A 17,637-nucleotide genomic window follows, 5' to 3' on the forward strand; every position below is an offset into this window, starting at 1 on the left:
GAAGTGAGTGTATTGAAACACAGGGAGGTTCAGAGGAAGAGGGCAGGCATCACCAGGCACAGCCTTCTGCCTGATCAGGTTTGCCTCTGTCCCCCAGGGTGACTTCAGGAAAGCAAAAGGCTCTGGAGCCCCGCACCAGTCTGTGACAGCTCTGCTCCAATGCTGTGTGCATGTGCATATACACACAGACACGCATGAGCGCACATAGGCATGTGCACACATGCACACGCACACTGCAGCCCCGCTGAACATGGATCTCTTAAGGCCGGCCTAGGAGCAGACAGAGGATGCACAGAAGAGGGGAAAGCTGGAGAAAACGGCCTGAAAAATCCCCATTATCTTAATGTGCTAATTACAGCTCAATTAATTCAAGTGGGTCCCAGTTTATGAAGACCTGGCTGATTAAACTAGAAAATTCTCCAGAATCAGATCACAGAGTCCATTAGTATCTGAGGGGACCTCATTCCGGGACCCCCAAACATACCCAGAGCTCAGTAACCCTAAATCCCGTATAGAATGCTGCAGGAGAAAACCGCAGGCACTCGCCTGTGGGCCTGCATAGGGATAGGGATGTAGAGACAGGAGGACCAGAAGTTCAAAGTTACCCTCAATGAGAGAGAGAGAGAGATTAATTGCTGGCCTGGTAGCTTATACCTCTATGGAAAGGCAGGGGGATCTTACAGGTCGGTGGGGGCCAGCCTGGGTCATAATGTAAGAACTGATGTAAAAGGAAAGAAAAAAGGAAGGCCAGCTGGCCTCCCTTTTATATGTCCAGTTCTAGGCCAGCCAAAGTAACCCCAGCATTTTGGATACAGAAATGGAAGGATCATGGAAAATTCAAACCAGCCAGGTAAACCTGGATCTCTAAGCAGCTAGACAACAGAGTGAAAGTCACTCTCAAACTCCACTCCCTGTTAAAATAAGAAAGAAAGAAAGAAAGAAAGAAAGAAAGAAAGAAAGAAAGAAAGAAAGAAAGAAAGAAAAAAAAAAGACAGAAACAAGAACAAACAAAACAAAACAACAAACCCAAGCTAGAACCTGCACACACCTTCCAGTATGTTCTGCATGGCCTCTCGATGACAGGTAATCCATAAGACAGTATAGATAGTATACGTGCTATTATACTGTAAGGAGCAGAACGTCATCTCCATATAGATATCAGGGCGGGGGAAATCCTTTTTTTGTTTGTTTTGAGACAAAGTCTTGTGTTATGTAGCCCTGGCCGGCCTGGAACTTGCTATGTAGAACAGAATGGCCTCGAACTCACAAGAGATCCTCCCGTGTTTGCCTCTGGAATCCTGGGATTAAAGATCGGTGCCACCACCCCCTGCCAAAAGGCCACTCATTTGAGATGAGGCTTGCTGTGTTGTCAAGGCTGGTCTTGAGCTTCTAGCTCCAACTCCCTTTTCCTCCCAAACTCTGAAATTCCAGGCAGGTGCCAACACACACACACACACACACACACACACACACACACACACAACTACAGGATTTGAGCCACCAAAGACACTTCAATCCTAAAGGATGACTTGAAGTGACTTGGAGGAATTAGGACATTTTCCAGAATGCTCATAGCCATTGTGACCATAGCAGGATCCCTCACTGTTACCCCACCAGTACACCGTACTTGTGTGGTTTCCCTCTTCTTCCCAAATTTCCTCAAGGCAGGTTCGCTGAAGCCAGGGGTGATGCAGGACCACACTCTGCATTTGACCTTGCGGGACCTCACGCTCACATTCTGCAGGCACGCTGCCCCTGAGTTCCGGCTGGCTGGGGCCAGACCTCTCCGCATTGAGGACTGCTCTGCCTCTCATCTTACTTGGTCCTATAATAGGACAACTATCCTGATGAAGTTCCTCCTTCCAAGTCATCCTCTGGCTTCTCCTGGAGTCCAAGCTGCTTTCTGCACTGCTGTTCCTGCATACCCACAGCTAGCTAGGGAGGATGTAAGTGCTCAAGTTTGAGCCTTAAGAACAAGGAGTTCTTGTAGGTAGGGCCCGTGGGAGGGTTTACAGCCAGGCAAGAAGGTCTGACCTGCAGTTTTTCCAGCATACCGGAATCCTGAAGGAGCTTGGGGAAAGCCGGTTGGCTAGGCATTGCGCTGCACACTTGTAAACCCAGCCCTTGGGAGGCTGAGACAGGAAGACATCACGAATGCAAGATCAGCCAGGGCTACAAGAAGGAACACCAGACCTAGTGCCTGGAGAGATGGCTCAATGGCTAAGAGAACCTTTATAGAGGACCAAAGTTCTGTTTCAGGGACCCATGTGGGAAGGAGGGGATGAGGGCTCACAATTGCCTCTAACTCCAGCTCCAGGGGACCCCAAACCCTTCTGGATTCCAAGAGTACCCACATTCATGTACATGAACACACACATATAAAAATAGTATTTTTTTTTTTTTTTAAATCAGGGCTAGGGCTGGGGCTACAGTTCAGTGGACTGAATGTTTGTGTAGCACACAAAGTTCTGGGTTTGATCCCCAGTGCTGTGTAAACTCGACATGGTGGCACATGCAAGTCATTGTAGCATTTGAGCTTAGAAGCAGGAGGAGGAGAAATATAAGGACCTAGGAGCCTATAGGAAGTTTGAGGGTAGCCTGGGCTACATGAGAGCTTGTCTCAAAAAAAAAAAAAAAAAACTAATTAAAAAACAAAGCAGGTCAGGTGCAGTGATGGCTTCCAGGCAGCTGGCCGCCAGGTCACACTGCCGTCAGCTCAGGAAAACCAGCTCTGCTCTTCAGCGGCTGAAGCAGAGGTCAGAGGAAGGCAGTAGCCTGCTGGTGCGGAGCAGGGTCTTCTCTGGCGTCACTGGGGTGTGGTGGGCATCAGAAGGTCACCGATGCTGTCATTGTCTTCTGGTCTCTAGGGACATTCCAGGCAGCTGTTTGTTGCAGTGTGGGGGGAATGTTCTCTGTAGCTTGTAAGATTGATGCTGCTATGCCCAGAGAGTGTCAGAGAAAGCATGCTGCAGGCAGGCATTGCAGGGGGCGGGGTGGCCTCAGATGCCTCCCCTGGACTGCACCCCCATGCCTTGGCCTCAGGGCCCCCTGAGTGCCTGGGCCGGAGGCACTGAAGTGGGAGAGGAAGGAAGTGGGGAGCAGAGGAGGCCAAGGCTGTCGCCTCCCAGACCCGAGAGGGGCCTCGAGTAAACAGGAAGGCCTGGCGGCTCCACGGTGGGGGTGTTTGGAGGGCTGGGGGCCAGGAGCCCTTCTGAACATGTGCAGACTGTGAACACAGGGCTTCCTTGCTGGGGAAGTGGGCCCAGAGAGGTTGTAAAGCTTCACCTAGATTGCAGAGCAGTAACACTTTCATCTGCCTCCCCGCTACCCCCAAGTCAAAGTCATCTATCTCTCAGGCCTTAGATTCTCTTAGTCCCTGGAGACCTGCCAGGAGCCCAAAAATCCTGGATGGTTCTAATGTACATATGAAAAAATATATATTTATTCAAACTGCTTAGAGTTAAGAAGGAAGAATCTACTTTCTTCTTTTTTTCCTCTCTTTCTCTCTCTCTCTTTCTTTCTTTCTTTCTTTCTTTCTTTCTTTCTTTTTCTTTCTTTCTTTCTTTCTTCCTTTCTTTCTTTCTTTCTTTTTTCTTTTGTTTGTTTTTCCAAGATGGGATTTCTCTGTACAGTAGCTCTGGCTGTCCTGGAACTTGTTCTGTAGCCCAGATTGGCCTTGAAATTATAGAGATCCGGGACTGGCGAGATGGCTCAGTGGTTAAGAGCGCCGACTGCTCTTCCAAAGGTCCCGAGTTCAAATCCCAGCAACCACATGGTGGCTCACAACCATCCATAATGAAACCTGATGCCCTCTTCTGGAGTGTCTGAAGACAGACTTTCATATAATAAATAAATAAATCTTTAAAAAAAAAAAAAAAGAAAAGAAATTATAGAGATCCATTTGCCTCTGCTACACAAGTGGGCTTTTCCACCACTGCCCAGCAAGAACCCACTCTTGATTTTGTTCCGAGACAGGTTCTCCCTGTGTATTGCATGCTGTCTTGGAACTTAAAATTCTCCCGAGTGCTGGGATTACAGACGCACTGTGATCGGATCTTGGGGTACAGGTTGCCACAGGAACATGGCTCCTGCCATTGGAAACAGAAGGTCACTTTGAAGGCATCTGTTCTTCTAATGCACGGGTGCCTGACCCCTGGCACCAGCTGCATTTTGGGGACATTGTCCCCTCTCTGGGAGGCTGTCCTTAGGCTCACATGCCTCTCTGCACCCACATTCTGGGGCTTCAGACTGTCACTTAAGAGACATGGCACTGTGCAAGCAGGTAACAAGGCCCATCATGTCCCTCTAGTGTGTCTAACATGGCTGCTATTCCCACCACCCACACCAGGCAGTTCACAACCATTCATAACTCCAGCTCCAGGAGACCCAATGCTTCTGGCCTCCTGGGGTATTACATGCAGACACACACACACACACACACACACACACACACACACACACACACCTACACATAATTTAAAAATAATACAAATTTAGCTGGGTGTGGTGGTACATGCCTTTAATGCTAGCACTTGGGAGGCAGAGACGTGGATCTCTATGAGTTCAAAGCCACCTTGGTCAACAGAGTTCTGGGGCAGCCAGGGCTACACAGAGAAACTCTGTCTCAACACCCCCACTCTCAGCTCCACCACAACCACCACCCCCCAAAAAGGAAAAAGAGATAAGAAAGAAAGGAAAGGAAAAGAAACAAACATAGCCGTTGACCTAAGGAAGTGTCTGTTTGTGATGGGAAAGGACACCATATCAGCTAGTGGCCCAAAGGCCTGCTGTTCATGTGAGAGAGGTATCTTATTTTTATGTGTAAGGGTGTTTTGCCTGTGTGTATATCTGTGCACCATAAATGCCTGGTGCCTGAGGAGACCAGAAGAGGGCATAGGATCCCCTGGAACTAGAGTGACAGATGTCTTTGAGCTGCCATGTAGGTGATGGTCCTTTGGAAGAACAGCCACTGTTTTTAAAGACTGAGCCATCAAGAGAGGCCATTGTTAAAGAGACAGTCAGGGGCTGGAGAGGTGGCTCAGTGGTTAAGAGCACTGGCTGTTCTTCCTAAGGTCCTGAGTTCAACTCCCAGCAACCACGTGGTGGCTCACAAACTTTTGTAACTCCAGTTCCAGGGGCATCTGACGGGTCTTGTCACATCCTTGGGTACTGTACACACATGATACATATACCTACACATAGGTCCACACACATACACATAAAATTAAATGTTAAAAGGGACAGTCAGAGCTGGGCGTGGTGGTGCACGCCTTTAATCCCAGCACTTGGGAGGCAGAGGCAGGCGGATTTCTGAGTTCGAGGCCAGCCTGGTCTACAAAGTGAGTTCTAGGACAGCCACGGCTACACAGAGGAACCCTGTCTCAAAAAAAAAAAAAAAAAGGGATGGTCAGAGGGAGCCTTGCTTTCTGAGAGGAGACTCCAAAGGGGAGGAAAACTGGTGCTCCCTAGACACAAAGGGATGTGCAGAGGCCTGGAAGTAAGCATGGTCAAGACACACTGGAGTCAGTGTCACTGGGGTGGCATGAGCAAGGGGGAAAGGGAGATCAAAGAAGGGAAGGGTCCTCGTCGGCTGCTTGAGAAGTCTTGGTTATAGGACAGAGTAAGGCTACCACTGGACTCCACTTGAACAGGCTTCCTGCCTAGAGCGGAGATGGGGCTGTGTCAAAGGAAGAAGGAAGCAGAATGCGGCTACATGACCTTGATCTCCCAGAGGGGACAGTTACAGAGGGCTGGATGAGGCTTGCTAGGGCTTGGATGGAGTGGCAGCCCAAGGGAGAGTGACAGACTGAGGCAGACTGGAACCCTGCAGTAGGTGCAGGCAGTCAGAGGCATCCTGGAGCCCTGAGCTGTGAGAGTCCTGGGGGGAGGGGGGAGGGGCCAGTGCCCACCAGGCACGGAAAGCTTTCTGTGTGACAGTGTCCCCAGGAACAAGTTTCCAGCCTCGAACTGGGGAAGCATGCAGAACAGTCCCTGGAGAGACTGAGAAGGCACGGGCCTGTCCGATGAATGTGATTTGGGCTCTGTTTTGTTTTTTTTTTTTTAAATAAAGCCTCATGAAGGCTAACCTACTCAGTGTGTAGTTGAGGATGGACTTGAACGACTGATCCTCCTGTCTCAACTGGCTAAGAGCTGGGACTGCAAATGTGTGCTTCCTCACATCGGCACTCTGTCAACTGAGCTACTCCCCAGATCCAGTTTGGCTTTTTTTTTTTTTTTTTTTTTTTTTTTTTTAAAGATTTATTTATTAATATATGTAAGTACACTGTAGCTGTCTTCAGACACTCCAGAAGAGGGAGTCAGATCTTGTTGCGGATGGTTGTGAGCCACCATGTGGTTGCTGGGATTTGAACTCTGGACCTTTGGAAGAGCAGCCGGGTGCTCTTACCCACTGAGCCATCTCACCAGCCCCCCCAGTTTGGCTTTTAAAAAAACATTAGTGTGTGTGTGTGTGTGTGTGTGTGTGTGTGTGTGTGTGTGTGTGTGTGTAAAGGCCATGTTACCCATATGAGGATCAGAGGGCAACTTGTAGGAGTTAGTGTATTCTGTCCACCGTGTAGGTTCTGAGGATCAAACTCGGGTCATCAGGCTTGGTTGCAAGCCTCTTTATCCCTTACTCCCCCTAATTTGGCCTTTCTTTTTTTTCTCTTTTTAAAAATTGTGCCGGGCGTGGTGGTGCACTCCTTTAATCCCAACACTTGGGAAGCAGAGACAGGCGGATTTCTGAGTTCAAGGCCAGCCTGGTCTAGAGAGTGAGTTCCAGGATAGCCAGGGCGACACAGAGAAACCCTGTCTCGGAAAAAAAAATCGTTTTATTTTGCATAATTTTTTGCCTGTGTGTGTCTGGTGCCCAGGGCAGCCAGAAAAGGATGTCAGATCTCTAGATTTGGAGTTACAGGTATGTGAGCCACTGGGAAGCACGCCAGGACCCCTGTAGTAGTAGCAAGGGCTCTTAGCTGCTGAATTATCTCTCCACTTCTGCCTTGGCTTTTTGGGACTAGGCTGACTCTGACCTCATGGAGAACCACTTCTGTGTATCAGTGCTAGATGACTGCAGGCCTGTGCCACCCAGTTGAGGGTCTGTCCTTGTAACTAGTTCCTAGAAGAGACTTGGCCCTCACTCTCCGTCTAGGAAGAAGCTGATACACTTTGTTTCCCAGTCAGGACCCGTTGGTGGGAACCAAAATCCAGTGGTTTGTGGTCAGAGCACCAACAAGTTCACAGAGGTCTGTCCCTGTCCCCTCCTTACCTGAGCCCAAGTCCCCCAGGTGACTTGTCCCTTAGCTATGACATGATGTCATGGGTTACATGGGTCTTCTGATTTGGAAGTAAGAGTGAACAGCAAAGGAAAGGCACAAAGACTGCGGAGGGGGCCGCGAGGGACCAGGGACAAATAAGATGACATGGATTGTAGCGAGGAGACTAGGACAGAAGGTTCTAGAAACAAGGAAACAACGCCAGATCCAACCCTGCACCTCCTTTGCCTCTCTCCAGCCCAGTGACCTTGCACATCTGGGCCTTTCTCCCACTGTTAAATGAGGATGGTCTGTGAAGCGGCATTGGATATTGGGCCCCACCATGGGCTAGCTTGGGCTAGCTGGCTGCCTTCCCATTGAGCAGGTAAAGATACCAAGGCTCCAGAAAGTCAAAGGCCTTGCCTTAGGCTCCCTGGCTAGCACAGGGCAGAGTCGGATACCCAGACTCCTGGCCTAGCACTCCCCTCCCCATGCCCAAACGAACCTAACCTTGCTGTTACTAACGGCCCCTGGCTGCAGGCCTGTATTGGAGACTCACCGCCGCCTTGGGGTCCTTAGGGGCTGCCTGACATTCCTTCAGTGGCCAGGGGCCAAGGTAGACGTGCTTTACCCTTTCCTGCTGCTCAGGCCTTCCAGGCCCCACCAGGAGGAGGATGGAGCCCACTGTGCGGGCCAGACACAGGCCTGGCCAGGGGCCATATCTCTCTTGGAGTGTTGCACAGGATCCACGGGAGAACATCTACATTGGGATTAGGGCCTCTGCAGGAAACAGATGGCAGGCTCCCAAGGGATCGCTTTGACAGGCTGTGGTGAGGGGTGTATTCACACAGGTGTGGTCAGGGTGCATGGAGCTATCTCTATCACCCTGTGCAGATGACCACTTGGCCTGACCGGTAAAGGGAGGAGCCTAGTTCCCCGGTATAGCAGTATAGGATAGACCCTGGCTGGATTATGGTCCTCAGGAAGGGGAGACCACCAATGCAGGGTCAGTCTTTTGGGGACAAAGCCAAGGGATGTATCCTTCTCTCTTGACCTCGTCTGTCCCTCAGGAGCAGGGGAGTGGAAAAACAGACGTACCCCTGGCTGGAGAGAGCATGCTGGAAGCAAACCACAGCTTGCTCGGCTCTGTCCCTTGTTGCAAGATGCTAGGGTCAATGAGCTTCTGGGGACAGAGGAACCAGCACGGAACTGGTTTTTATTTACTACAGATGAGAAACAAGACAGTCTTCTCTGTGCCTCAGTTTCTCCATTCCCACAACCCTCAGTTCCACCTTGGCTTCCAGGGCACCTCATGCTTTCAATATATTTGTCTTGCTGGGCATAGCTATGCACATCTGAAATCTCAGCACTTAGTCTGAGGCAGGGGGATTACACATGGAAAACCTTCTCAACCCTTATAGAAAAAGAAAAATATCCCAAGAAACACATTCCCTTGGCTCTGAAGGGACAAAGCATCAGAGGCCATCAAGGCCCCTGGCCTCCTGGGACATTTAGTGAAATACACCAGGTATTGAGACACCACCCAGACTGCCAATTGGCAGGGACATCATCTTTGCTCAAAACTTCCAGGCTGGTGGTCCCAGACCCTTCATTCCCTTAGGGGGGTCCCTGCTGGTAAACTTCCCCCTACCCCCTGTTCTTTTCTTTTAAAAAATTTTAAGCTACATTTTATGTCTTTACTTAATGTGTTTTTGTATGTATATGCATGTGACATACATGTGCCATGGCCTACATGTGGCATTCAGAGGACAGTTTGGGGGAATCAGATCTCTTCTTTCTCCACATAGGCCCCAGGGTCAAACGCAAGCACTTTTACTCCCTAGACCATCTTGTTGGCCCCTCTTTCTTTTCCTTTTGGGTGTCTCGAGACAGGGTCTTGCTATAAAGCCCCGAGCAGGCCTAGACCTTGTTGCATAGATCAGGCTGGCCTTAGCCTTGTGGTTATCCTCCTGCTTCTGACGGTGCGAAGAGGGGATTGTAGGCGTCCCATTAGCTGCCACTCCACAGTTCCTGCTCTTATCAGCCTGGAGCCTCCCGTGTTTCCTGGAGAGTGCATTAGGTCTCGTTTATGATCTGAATGGCAACGGCTTGTGCTGCACAGGGTTGGTTTAGGAAGATCTTTTAAAAGGGTCCTTGGGAACCAGGCATGGTGGTACACACCTTTAATCCCAGCATTTAGGAGGCAGAGGCAAAGAGATCTCTATGAGTCTGAGGCCGAGCGTGGTCTATGAAACTAGTTCTAAGCCAGTCAAGCCTACACAGTAAGGCCCTGTTTCAAAACTAAAAACCAGAAACAAAAACAAAAAAGGCTGGGATGTGTCCAAACATAGGCTAAGGCATGGACTTAGAAAGTACTTAGATCACCCTGGGACACAGGGTGTGGAAAGGTTAAGACAACTGGAGAGGCAGAACACAGCTAGAAGGGCCTGGAACACAAGGACTTTGTCCTGGGGTCCCAGAGGATCCCCTGCCTGTCATCTCGCCCTGATGTTTTGTCTTTGTGTCAGCTGACTCTTCTATCCACTCAGCTCAGGTGGAGTGGCCGGCATGGGGCCCGGGTTGAGATCAGGCCCTGAGGTGTCCACTCTGGGTGTTCCCTGTCAAGCTGGTCTCCCTCCACCTGTGTAAAACAAAGCCTAAGGCGCAGGCCTCTTGTCAATGGTGACTTGAGACTGATAAGGTGAACGCCCAGGGTGGGCCCTGGTGTGGCACTTAGTCCCAGGGCTGACTGCTCCCAAAACCCCAAAACAGATTCTGTTAGGGCATGAAGGGAGAAGCTCACAGCCATGCTACCACCATCCCATCTTGCCCTCTAGAGTTCTGGTATCTACCTGCTATCTCCATGGCTGAAGGAAAAGGGCAGAGCCTGCCACCCCCAAGAGGCCTGGTGAGGCGATGTCTCCCATGCTTGCCTGGGTGAGAGCAGGCTGACCTTCCTCCAGGCTGCCTTAGGAACCACACCCACCCTCCCTGCCTCATGTCAGCCCCCCACAGAGACAAACTGCTGACCTTGCCTGGTCACTGAGGCACAAAGACTGGAGGGCACCTAGAAGCCAGGCCTGAAACGCCAGGTCAACGTCTCCTTTCAGAGGTTCTGCTTCTCAGCCTTCTCAAGAGAGATGACTCCCACTGCCCCTTATGTTGGAGTGGGCAGAGATAGGCATCTTAACCTCCCCACATCCTTACTATTGCCCCGGGATGATGCAAATACCACTTACAGCTTTAGCCTATGCTTGGTTCTTTGCTTGCTGCATCTGGACTCCCCCAGTCCCTGACACCTCTCTGGGCAGCTCAGGTTTCTTCTTCAAGCTTCCCTGGGCTTGACCCTAAATGCTACCCAGCAGCACAGTGGGGACACAGTATGTGTTCACTGTTTGCAGAATGAGCAGGGGTCTTTCTGGGATTGTTGCCTTGGCTGAGGAAGGGAGCTGGATTGAGAACCGGCTCCTGCAGACCTGGCCCAGGGTTCAGTGTTGTAGCAGGCTAGCATCTGGCCCTCAGGGATCTCCCAAGAGCCTGGCTGTGAAGAGGACCCAGCTGGGCCCTGCGTTACAAACAACAACAGAGATTAGGGAGTTACTTGGAAATAAATAAGGCAGGCCCAGACCCAGGGCTATCAGACTTCAGAAATGCCATGAAAGTTTGTGCCTGTCCCTCTTTGGATACATAGTGTCCCTATGTATCAGCCCAGGCTGATCTGCAAGTCAGCGAATCCCTTCTGCCATGGCCTGCAGGGGGCAAAAATTATAGGTGGGTGCCACCAAAGTCAGCTGTGTTTCCCTTGCCTTTGGGACTGTGTGGGCCCTGACCATCTCCATGGGAACAGTCTCAGCTGTTCTACTATGTTAACCTGGGAACGCATCTTCTTCATGTTGGGCTTCAGTTTCCCTGTCTATAATACAAAGGGTGCAACCAAGGGCGATGCTTCTGAAAGTCTGTGTTGATGCTGGCGGGGACCAGCTAGAATCCCAAGTTCCATCTTCCCAGAAGGCTGTCCCAGTTTGTTTTCTCATCTGTAGAATGGAACCCGAGCTACAGGGACTTCAACCAGACCTTGTCCCCTATAAGGTTGCCAGATGTGTCCTCACCAGCCAGCCTTGGCAAGGGTAGGTGGAGGGTGGGGTGCATGGGGGAGGTCTGTTGCCTGGGCCCTCCCATCACCCTACCTCCCCATCCCAGGGCCCCCCACCCAGCGACAAAGCCTGTGGCACTTCCTCTACTCGCCTGGCAGGCAGCCTGGCCCGGCCCCTTCTCTAAGGAAGCGCATTTCCTGCCTCTCTGGGCCGGGCTGGATGAGCTGAGCTCCCTGCCCTGACAGTCAGACCCCTGCCTTCATCTGTGTCCCGTCCCCAGGCCAGGACCGCCGACAGCTGCTGCCCGAAAGAGCCCAGTGACTCTTTCCCACCACCCAGTCAGCTAGAGACTCCTGCCCTGCTGTGAGTCTCGAGCCCACTTCTCCTGACTTCTCCGCCGCCACCTCAGAAGGCTGGAGCAGGGACGTGGTCGCTCCGGCCGCCTGCTCCCTTCGGATCCCCGCGCGAACCCACGCAGGCCCCGGCGCCCGCCCGCAGCCTTACCTCTGGATACCGGATAAGGCCCAGCGCACAGACTCCCGGGTGGACAGCATGGACCGTGGCGTGCTCCCTCTGCCCATTACCCTGCTGTTTGTCATCTATAGCTTTGTACCCACAAGTAAGTGTCCAGCGCCCCTGGGTGGGAACAAGCCCAGGCTAGACCCTGGGTGTTACAGGTCTTATTCCCATGTCCCAAGCTACTAGCTGATGAAGCCACCCCCAATGTATTAGGAGGTAGAAATGGGATCACCAACTATTTTGGTTCAGTGGGAGTAAAATGTTTCATAGGATGCCAAACTTAAGCATTAGACGTCTGGGGAGAAGTGGGATAAGCTATTTAAGTTAGCGTTGGCACCTTCCTGTTATCCTTCCTGCTGTGTTCAGCTATCAAGAAGGCCAGGAGCTACACTGCTATGCATCACTGAGAGTATTCCCTCCCATCTCTGAGCCTTGAGTTTCCCATTTGAGGAAGTTTAGGAAGGAGGATGCAGAAGTAAATTTAGGCTCTGGGTCCAACTTTGACCTCCTTGTTTTCTTGTATGAGCCTTGAGGCCTCCGTGCCAGAGGATGCTTAGAGCAAAGACTGGTGATGAGATCATTTGTCCGAAGAGTTTCTGTTTCACTAGCTTCAAGTTCTCCCAGCATTCCCGGGCTTTGCCCGCTCCCGGAACCCCCCAAGGGCACATGCTCTGGCCTTCTCCATTTGCCTTTCTGAGAAGGGTACAGGCTCCATTAGGGACTCTGTGGATCTTCTCAGCCAGGGTGACTATTGAAAGTGATCTGAGGAGGGTCGGTGAGGAGCCTGGACCCCAGTCCTACTCACGAAGGGTCACAGCAGGGCCTGGTCCCCAGCCACCTCCCTGAGGATCCCCGCCTACCAACCTGCAGATTCAGGGGCATGTTCAAGGGTTGGGGTGGGCAGCCTGGAAGAAAGAGTATGGGAAATGATGGGGCCATCCTGGCACTCAAAGTCCACAATTGATGGGAAATCTGTCATCGCGGGTTAACCGGAAATTGAGTCTCAGAAACACTGAGTGACTTATCAGGGATTTGACTCAAGGCCTGTGGCCCCTCAGAACCCTTATTCTGACCACACATGACCCTGCAAGATGGCTGCCCCAATTACCCCATTTCCCAGAAGAGAAAATGAAGGCTCTAACCTTCCAAATCCACCTACTCCAACAGAGTCTGACCCCAGGCTGGGACAGGATTCCAGGCCCTCTTCCCCCCGGCTTGGGGAAACCTGCCTTGTAGGATGGGAAGTGGGGTGTCAGTGTCTAGGTGACTGTTCAGAGGATAGACCAGTAGACTGTGGTGGTATGCATATTTCCTCAGAGCTGATTTCAGGTCACAAACACTCAGTTCTTATTTGGAAATCAGAGTACAGTGGCACACAGCAATTGCCTCTCTCCCCTACAGAGCTGAGAGGTACAGGTGCCCGCAAGGGTACCTGAGGGTAACGTGGCTAAAAGAATTAGGAAATATGAGTTCTCATTGTGACTAGCTGGGTGTGTAGTGCCATGGTAGGGCTCTTACCCGCCATATGGAAGGTCCTGAATTTTAAAAAAAATTATACACATTTATATTTACAGATGCATATGTATACATATATACATATATACATACATACATACATACATACATACATACATAACTTATTTTCTTTCTTGAAACCAGGTTTCACTATGTAGCCCTGACTGGCCAGGGCACAGAATTTAGCTTTTCAGTGCATAGGGTGAGGGACTGGGCACAAAAAACAGGCCCAGTCTCCCAGAACACAACACAGCAGAATTTTCTAAATCTGTAACTTGTGTGTAGCGCCTTACCCTCACAACTCAAAGCCAGCCCTAAGCTGGGTGTGGTGGTACACAGCTGTAATCTCAGCACTTGGAGGTTTGAGGCCATACTGTCCACTCAAGTCCTGGGCCAGCTTAGATTATGTGGTGAGTTCGAGGCCAGCCTGGGCTACATAGTAAGACTCTATCTAGAAAAGAAAAGAAAGCAAAGTCAGTCCTTGAGAGTTACCTGTCTACTCCACTGTAAGGATATGTGGCCCACAGGTACCAGATTCTACCCAAATGTCTGTCAGCAGGGGTATCATTGAAGAAGTCTTGTCACAGAATGTCATCCAGCAGCTACCACAATGGATCCAATCACCATGACACATGTGTATGGGACACATCACACCGTAAAAACCTTACACAGACATCCGTTTCTACTGATAAAACAGCACTGATGCCATTTGCACAGAGAAACTTCTGGAAGGTTGTGCACTCAGTGTGGCCGCGCATTCGGTGTGGCTGTTTTCCAGTGTGCGATTTTCTCTAGACTCTGGAGAAATCGAAGACGTGGATTTGTTTTATTAGTTTATCTGTATGTTTGTTTTGCCTGTATGCATGTCTGTGTGTCCAGGGAGGTACAGACAGTTGTGAGCCTCCAGGTTGGTGCCAGGAATCGAACCCTGGTCCTCTGGAAGAGCAAGTGCTCTTAACCACTGAGTCAACTCTCTGGCCCTGGAATTCCTTTAAAGAACATGCGTGTGGAGATTCTTAAAGAACAACTTAACCATGTGTCTGTTCCCCAAGGAAAACAGATGAATGAGGGGCTCTGGGGTACAGCTATGTGGCAAAGCACTTAGTAGGCTAGGAGGACAGAGGGAGGCATGGCGGCCACACCTGTCATACCAGTAGTCAGGGGGTAGAGGCGGGATCAGAAAGTGGATCACAAGCTCAAGGCCAGACTGGACTAGATGAAGACCTGTCTTGAGAGAAGTGGGGGGCAGGGGAGCAAGGGAATGGAGTGGGGGAGATAAGAAGAGATGGGGGAAATGAATTTTAAAATCTTAGGTCCAGGCCGGGTGTGGTGACGCACGCCTTTAATCCCAGCACTCGGGAGGCAGAGGCAGGCAGATTTCTGAGTTCGAGGCCGGCCTGGTCTACAGAGTGAGTTCCAGGACAGCCAAGGCTACACAGAGAAACCCTGTCTCGAAAAAAAAAAAAAGTCTTAGGTCCATGGGCCAACAAAACAGCTTAGCGAATAAAGACCTGCCGCCAAGGCTAATAACTTGAGTTTGATTCCCCAGAATTTATATAATGGGAAGAGAGAGCCTTATGTTGTCCTCTGACCTTTGCATGCGGTGGTAGACACACACACACACACACACACACACACACACACACTCACACTCCTTCTGATTAAGGCTAGCATATCAATGGCAGTGTTTTTTTTTTTCTAGAATATTCCATGTCCAGTCTTCAGTACTGCAGACAAACACTCCGAGCTCTGTTGGCATCTATAGGCAGCCTCCAGGGCTTCACCAAGTATTCTGGTCCTTCAGATGAGCATGCGAGAGTCCTGTGGACCCTTCTGAACTGCCGTATTTTTTTCATGGCATTATTTGGACTCTATCACAGTTTGTCTGCAGTTCTGGAATATTCTGTTGCATCTGCACGCCACCATTTGAACAGCAAGTCCCTGCTTGAATATCTAAGTGGTCTCCCTTCTGTTCCAGTTTGGCGCACGCACCCATCCCCGTATTTTGGCTTATGGCATTTGGAAGCTCCTGGCACTTGTGGCATGAGCCTGGTGACTGGGGTTAGGCACCTGTGGCTGAGCAGTGTCTCAAACAGTAGGTGTCATTTGCCTGCGGCTGGGGCGGAGAATGACCTGAAACTTCCTTACCGATGGCTGGGAATCTTGGATTCAGTGCAGAAGGAGCTGGTGGCAAAGGGCAGAGATTGAATCTATGGTTTCGAGGTCACATTCCAGAAGGAAAGAGGGATGAACAAAGAACTGCATTAGTCAGGACAGTAGCTCCCTGAGACCTATGAGGACATGACCACTCCTGCGACCACTATTGGGACATTCTCTCTCCACACCCAGATTCAACTTATTCACATTAAAACCACCTGTAACTCCAGTTCTAGGGAATCCCATGTCCTCTGGCTGCCACAGTCACATGCACACATCCATGTAGTGCGCATAAGCTCATGCAGGCATGCACACATACACACGAATAATAAAATAAATCTTAAACAGTTAAAAAAAAAAAGATTTTCTCTCACCTCAGCCAGAGAGACAGAGGGACAGAGGACTTGCTCTGTGTCACATGTGGACCAGTGCTGGGACCTTGGAGGACAGGCCTGCTCCGTGTGCTCTGGGGTCTTCAGGCAGGTCTGGCAGTTCTCAGTGACAGGCCCTGATTTCCACCCCAGGCTGTCTGCTCTAACCCAGCCTCCTCTCTGGGCCGTTTGGTGGCTAGGCACAGGAGATTTAGAACTCTGGGGGCCCAGTTCTGGGTTCTACCTTTTCCTCCAGACCAGGCGTTGGGGCAGCAATTCTGCAAGTTGAGGTGGGGTGCCCATTCCAGAGTAAATTGGATTTAACATGGATGTGTAAGTAGGGTGCTGGGTATGCCAGTTGGCATTTATGTGGCGCTTACTGTATACCAGCACTGGCACTAGTCTAGGCTGTTACCCCTCTGTTGCAGATGAGGAGACTAGGAGATAAGAGCAATTGCTAAGTAACACAAATTAGAGTGGATAGCCATGTCCCTGAACCTTGGACCAGCCGTTTCCATGAGTTACCTAAGGGGATGGACAAGCATCTTCCTGTGGTTTGAGATTTGCCCCCGTGCCCCCACCGTCTCAGCCCGGCAATGGCCGTCCCTCTTAGACAAAGCTAAACAGCTGCAACCAAGTATGGGTGCACTTGGGAGACTGAGACAAGAGAATCAAGAATTCTAGATGCGTTCCACATCCATAGTCAGTTTCAGGGCAGCCTGGGCTGTGGGGAATCCCGTCTCACAAAGCAACCCAGCACTGGGGAGCATTTGGAGGACATGAGTTGGGTTCCCAGAATCCATATCACATAGTTCGCAATTGTCTTTAACTCCAGCACTAGGGGATCCAGTGCAGGCACCTGTACACATACACACACACACACACACACACACACACACACACATACACACACACACATTAATTGAATCTTAAAAAGAGAAAACCAGAGGTTGGGAGATGGCTCAGTGGTTAAGAACACTTGTTCCTTCAGAGGACCCAGATTTTGTTCCCATGGTTATGGCGCACATACATACAAATACATACACACATACATACATATGTACATAATACACATACATATAAAAATAGGTACATATATGCATACATACACATGCATGCACACATATACATATATACACACATGCATGCATACACACAATACATGCATACATACATGCATGCGTATATACACACATGCATACCTATATACATACATACATACATATAAAAGACTCATACAGAGAAAAATAAATGCATGTGAAACAACACAACAAGAACACAGGCCAGGAGTGGTGGCACACACCTCTAAAGCCATCACTCAGGACAAGGAGATGGCAGGTGAGACTGCCTGAGAGGTCAATGAGGTCAGCCAGAACTGCAGAGTGAGACCCTGTTGTTTGTTTGTTTGTTTGAGACGGGGTTTCTCTGTGTAGCCCTGGCTATCCTAGAACTCACTCTGGAGACCAGGCTGGCCTTGAACTCAGAGATCTGCCTGACTCTGTGTCCTGAGTGCTGGGATCAAAGGTGTGCACCACCGCTCTCTGGCTAAGACCCTGTCATAAATGGGGAGAATGTTCATCTAGTAAGCATTTGCTATGCAAACACTGAGGACCTGCATTCCGTGCCCAGAGCTCACTCAGTAATGTTGATGATGATGATGACAATAATAATAATAAATAATAGTAATAAATTTAATAAAAACAACCGGGCGTGGCGCTGGGCAGAGCA

The 17,637-nt window shown here is 50.2% G+C and overlaps 1 protein-coding gene and 1 non-coding gene across 4 annotated transcripts in view; both read left to right on the forward strand.

Moving 5' to 3' along the window:
• The first annotated feature begins 11,536 nt into the window (after positions 1-11,536).
• The window catches only part of Eng (endoglin), a 36,075-nt gene continuing 29,974 nt past the window's right edge, over positions 11,537-17,637 (forward strand). For all 3 annotated transcript variants that reach the window (NM_001146350.1, NM_007932.2, NM_001146348.1), the window contains exon 1: positions 11,537-11,966. In NM_001146350.1, coding sequence (NP_001139822.1) covers positions 11,900-11,966 — 67 coding nt within the window. In that variant the 5' untranslated portion in view covers positions 11,537-11,899. The remainder of the gene's footprint in view (positions 11,967-17,637) is intronic.
• Positions 17,271-17,356, forward strand: Mir1954 (microRNA 1954). Its single transcript, NR_035479.1, has one exon. It is a non-coding gene; the product is annotated as a microRNA 1954 (primary transcript).

Source organism: Mus musculus, chromosome 2, assembly GCF_000001635.26.
Source record: "Mus musculus strain C57BL/6J chromosome 2, GRCm38.p6 C57BL/6J".
Lineage (NCBI taxonomy): Eukaryota > Metazoa > Chordata > Mammalia > Rodentia > Muridae > Mus > Mus musculus.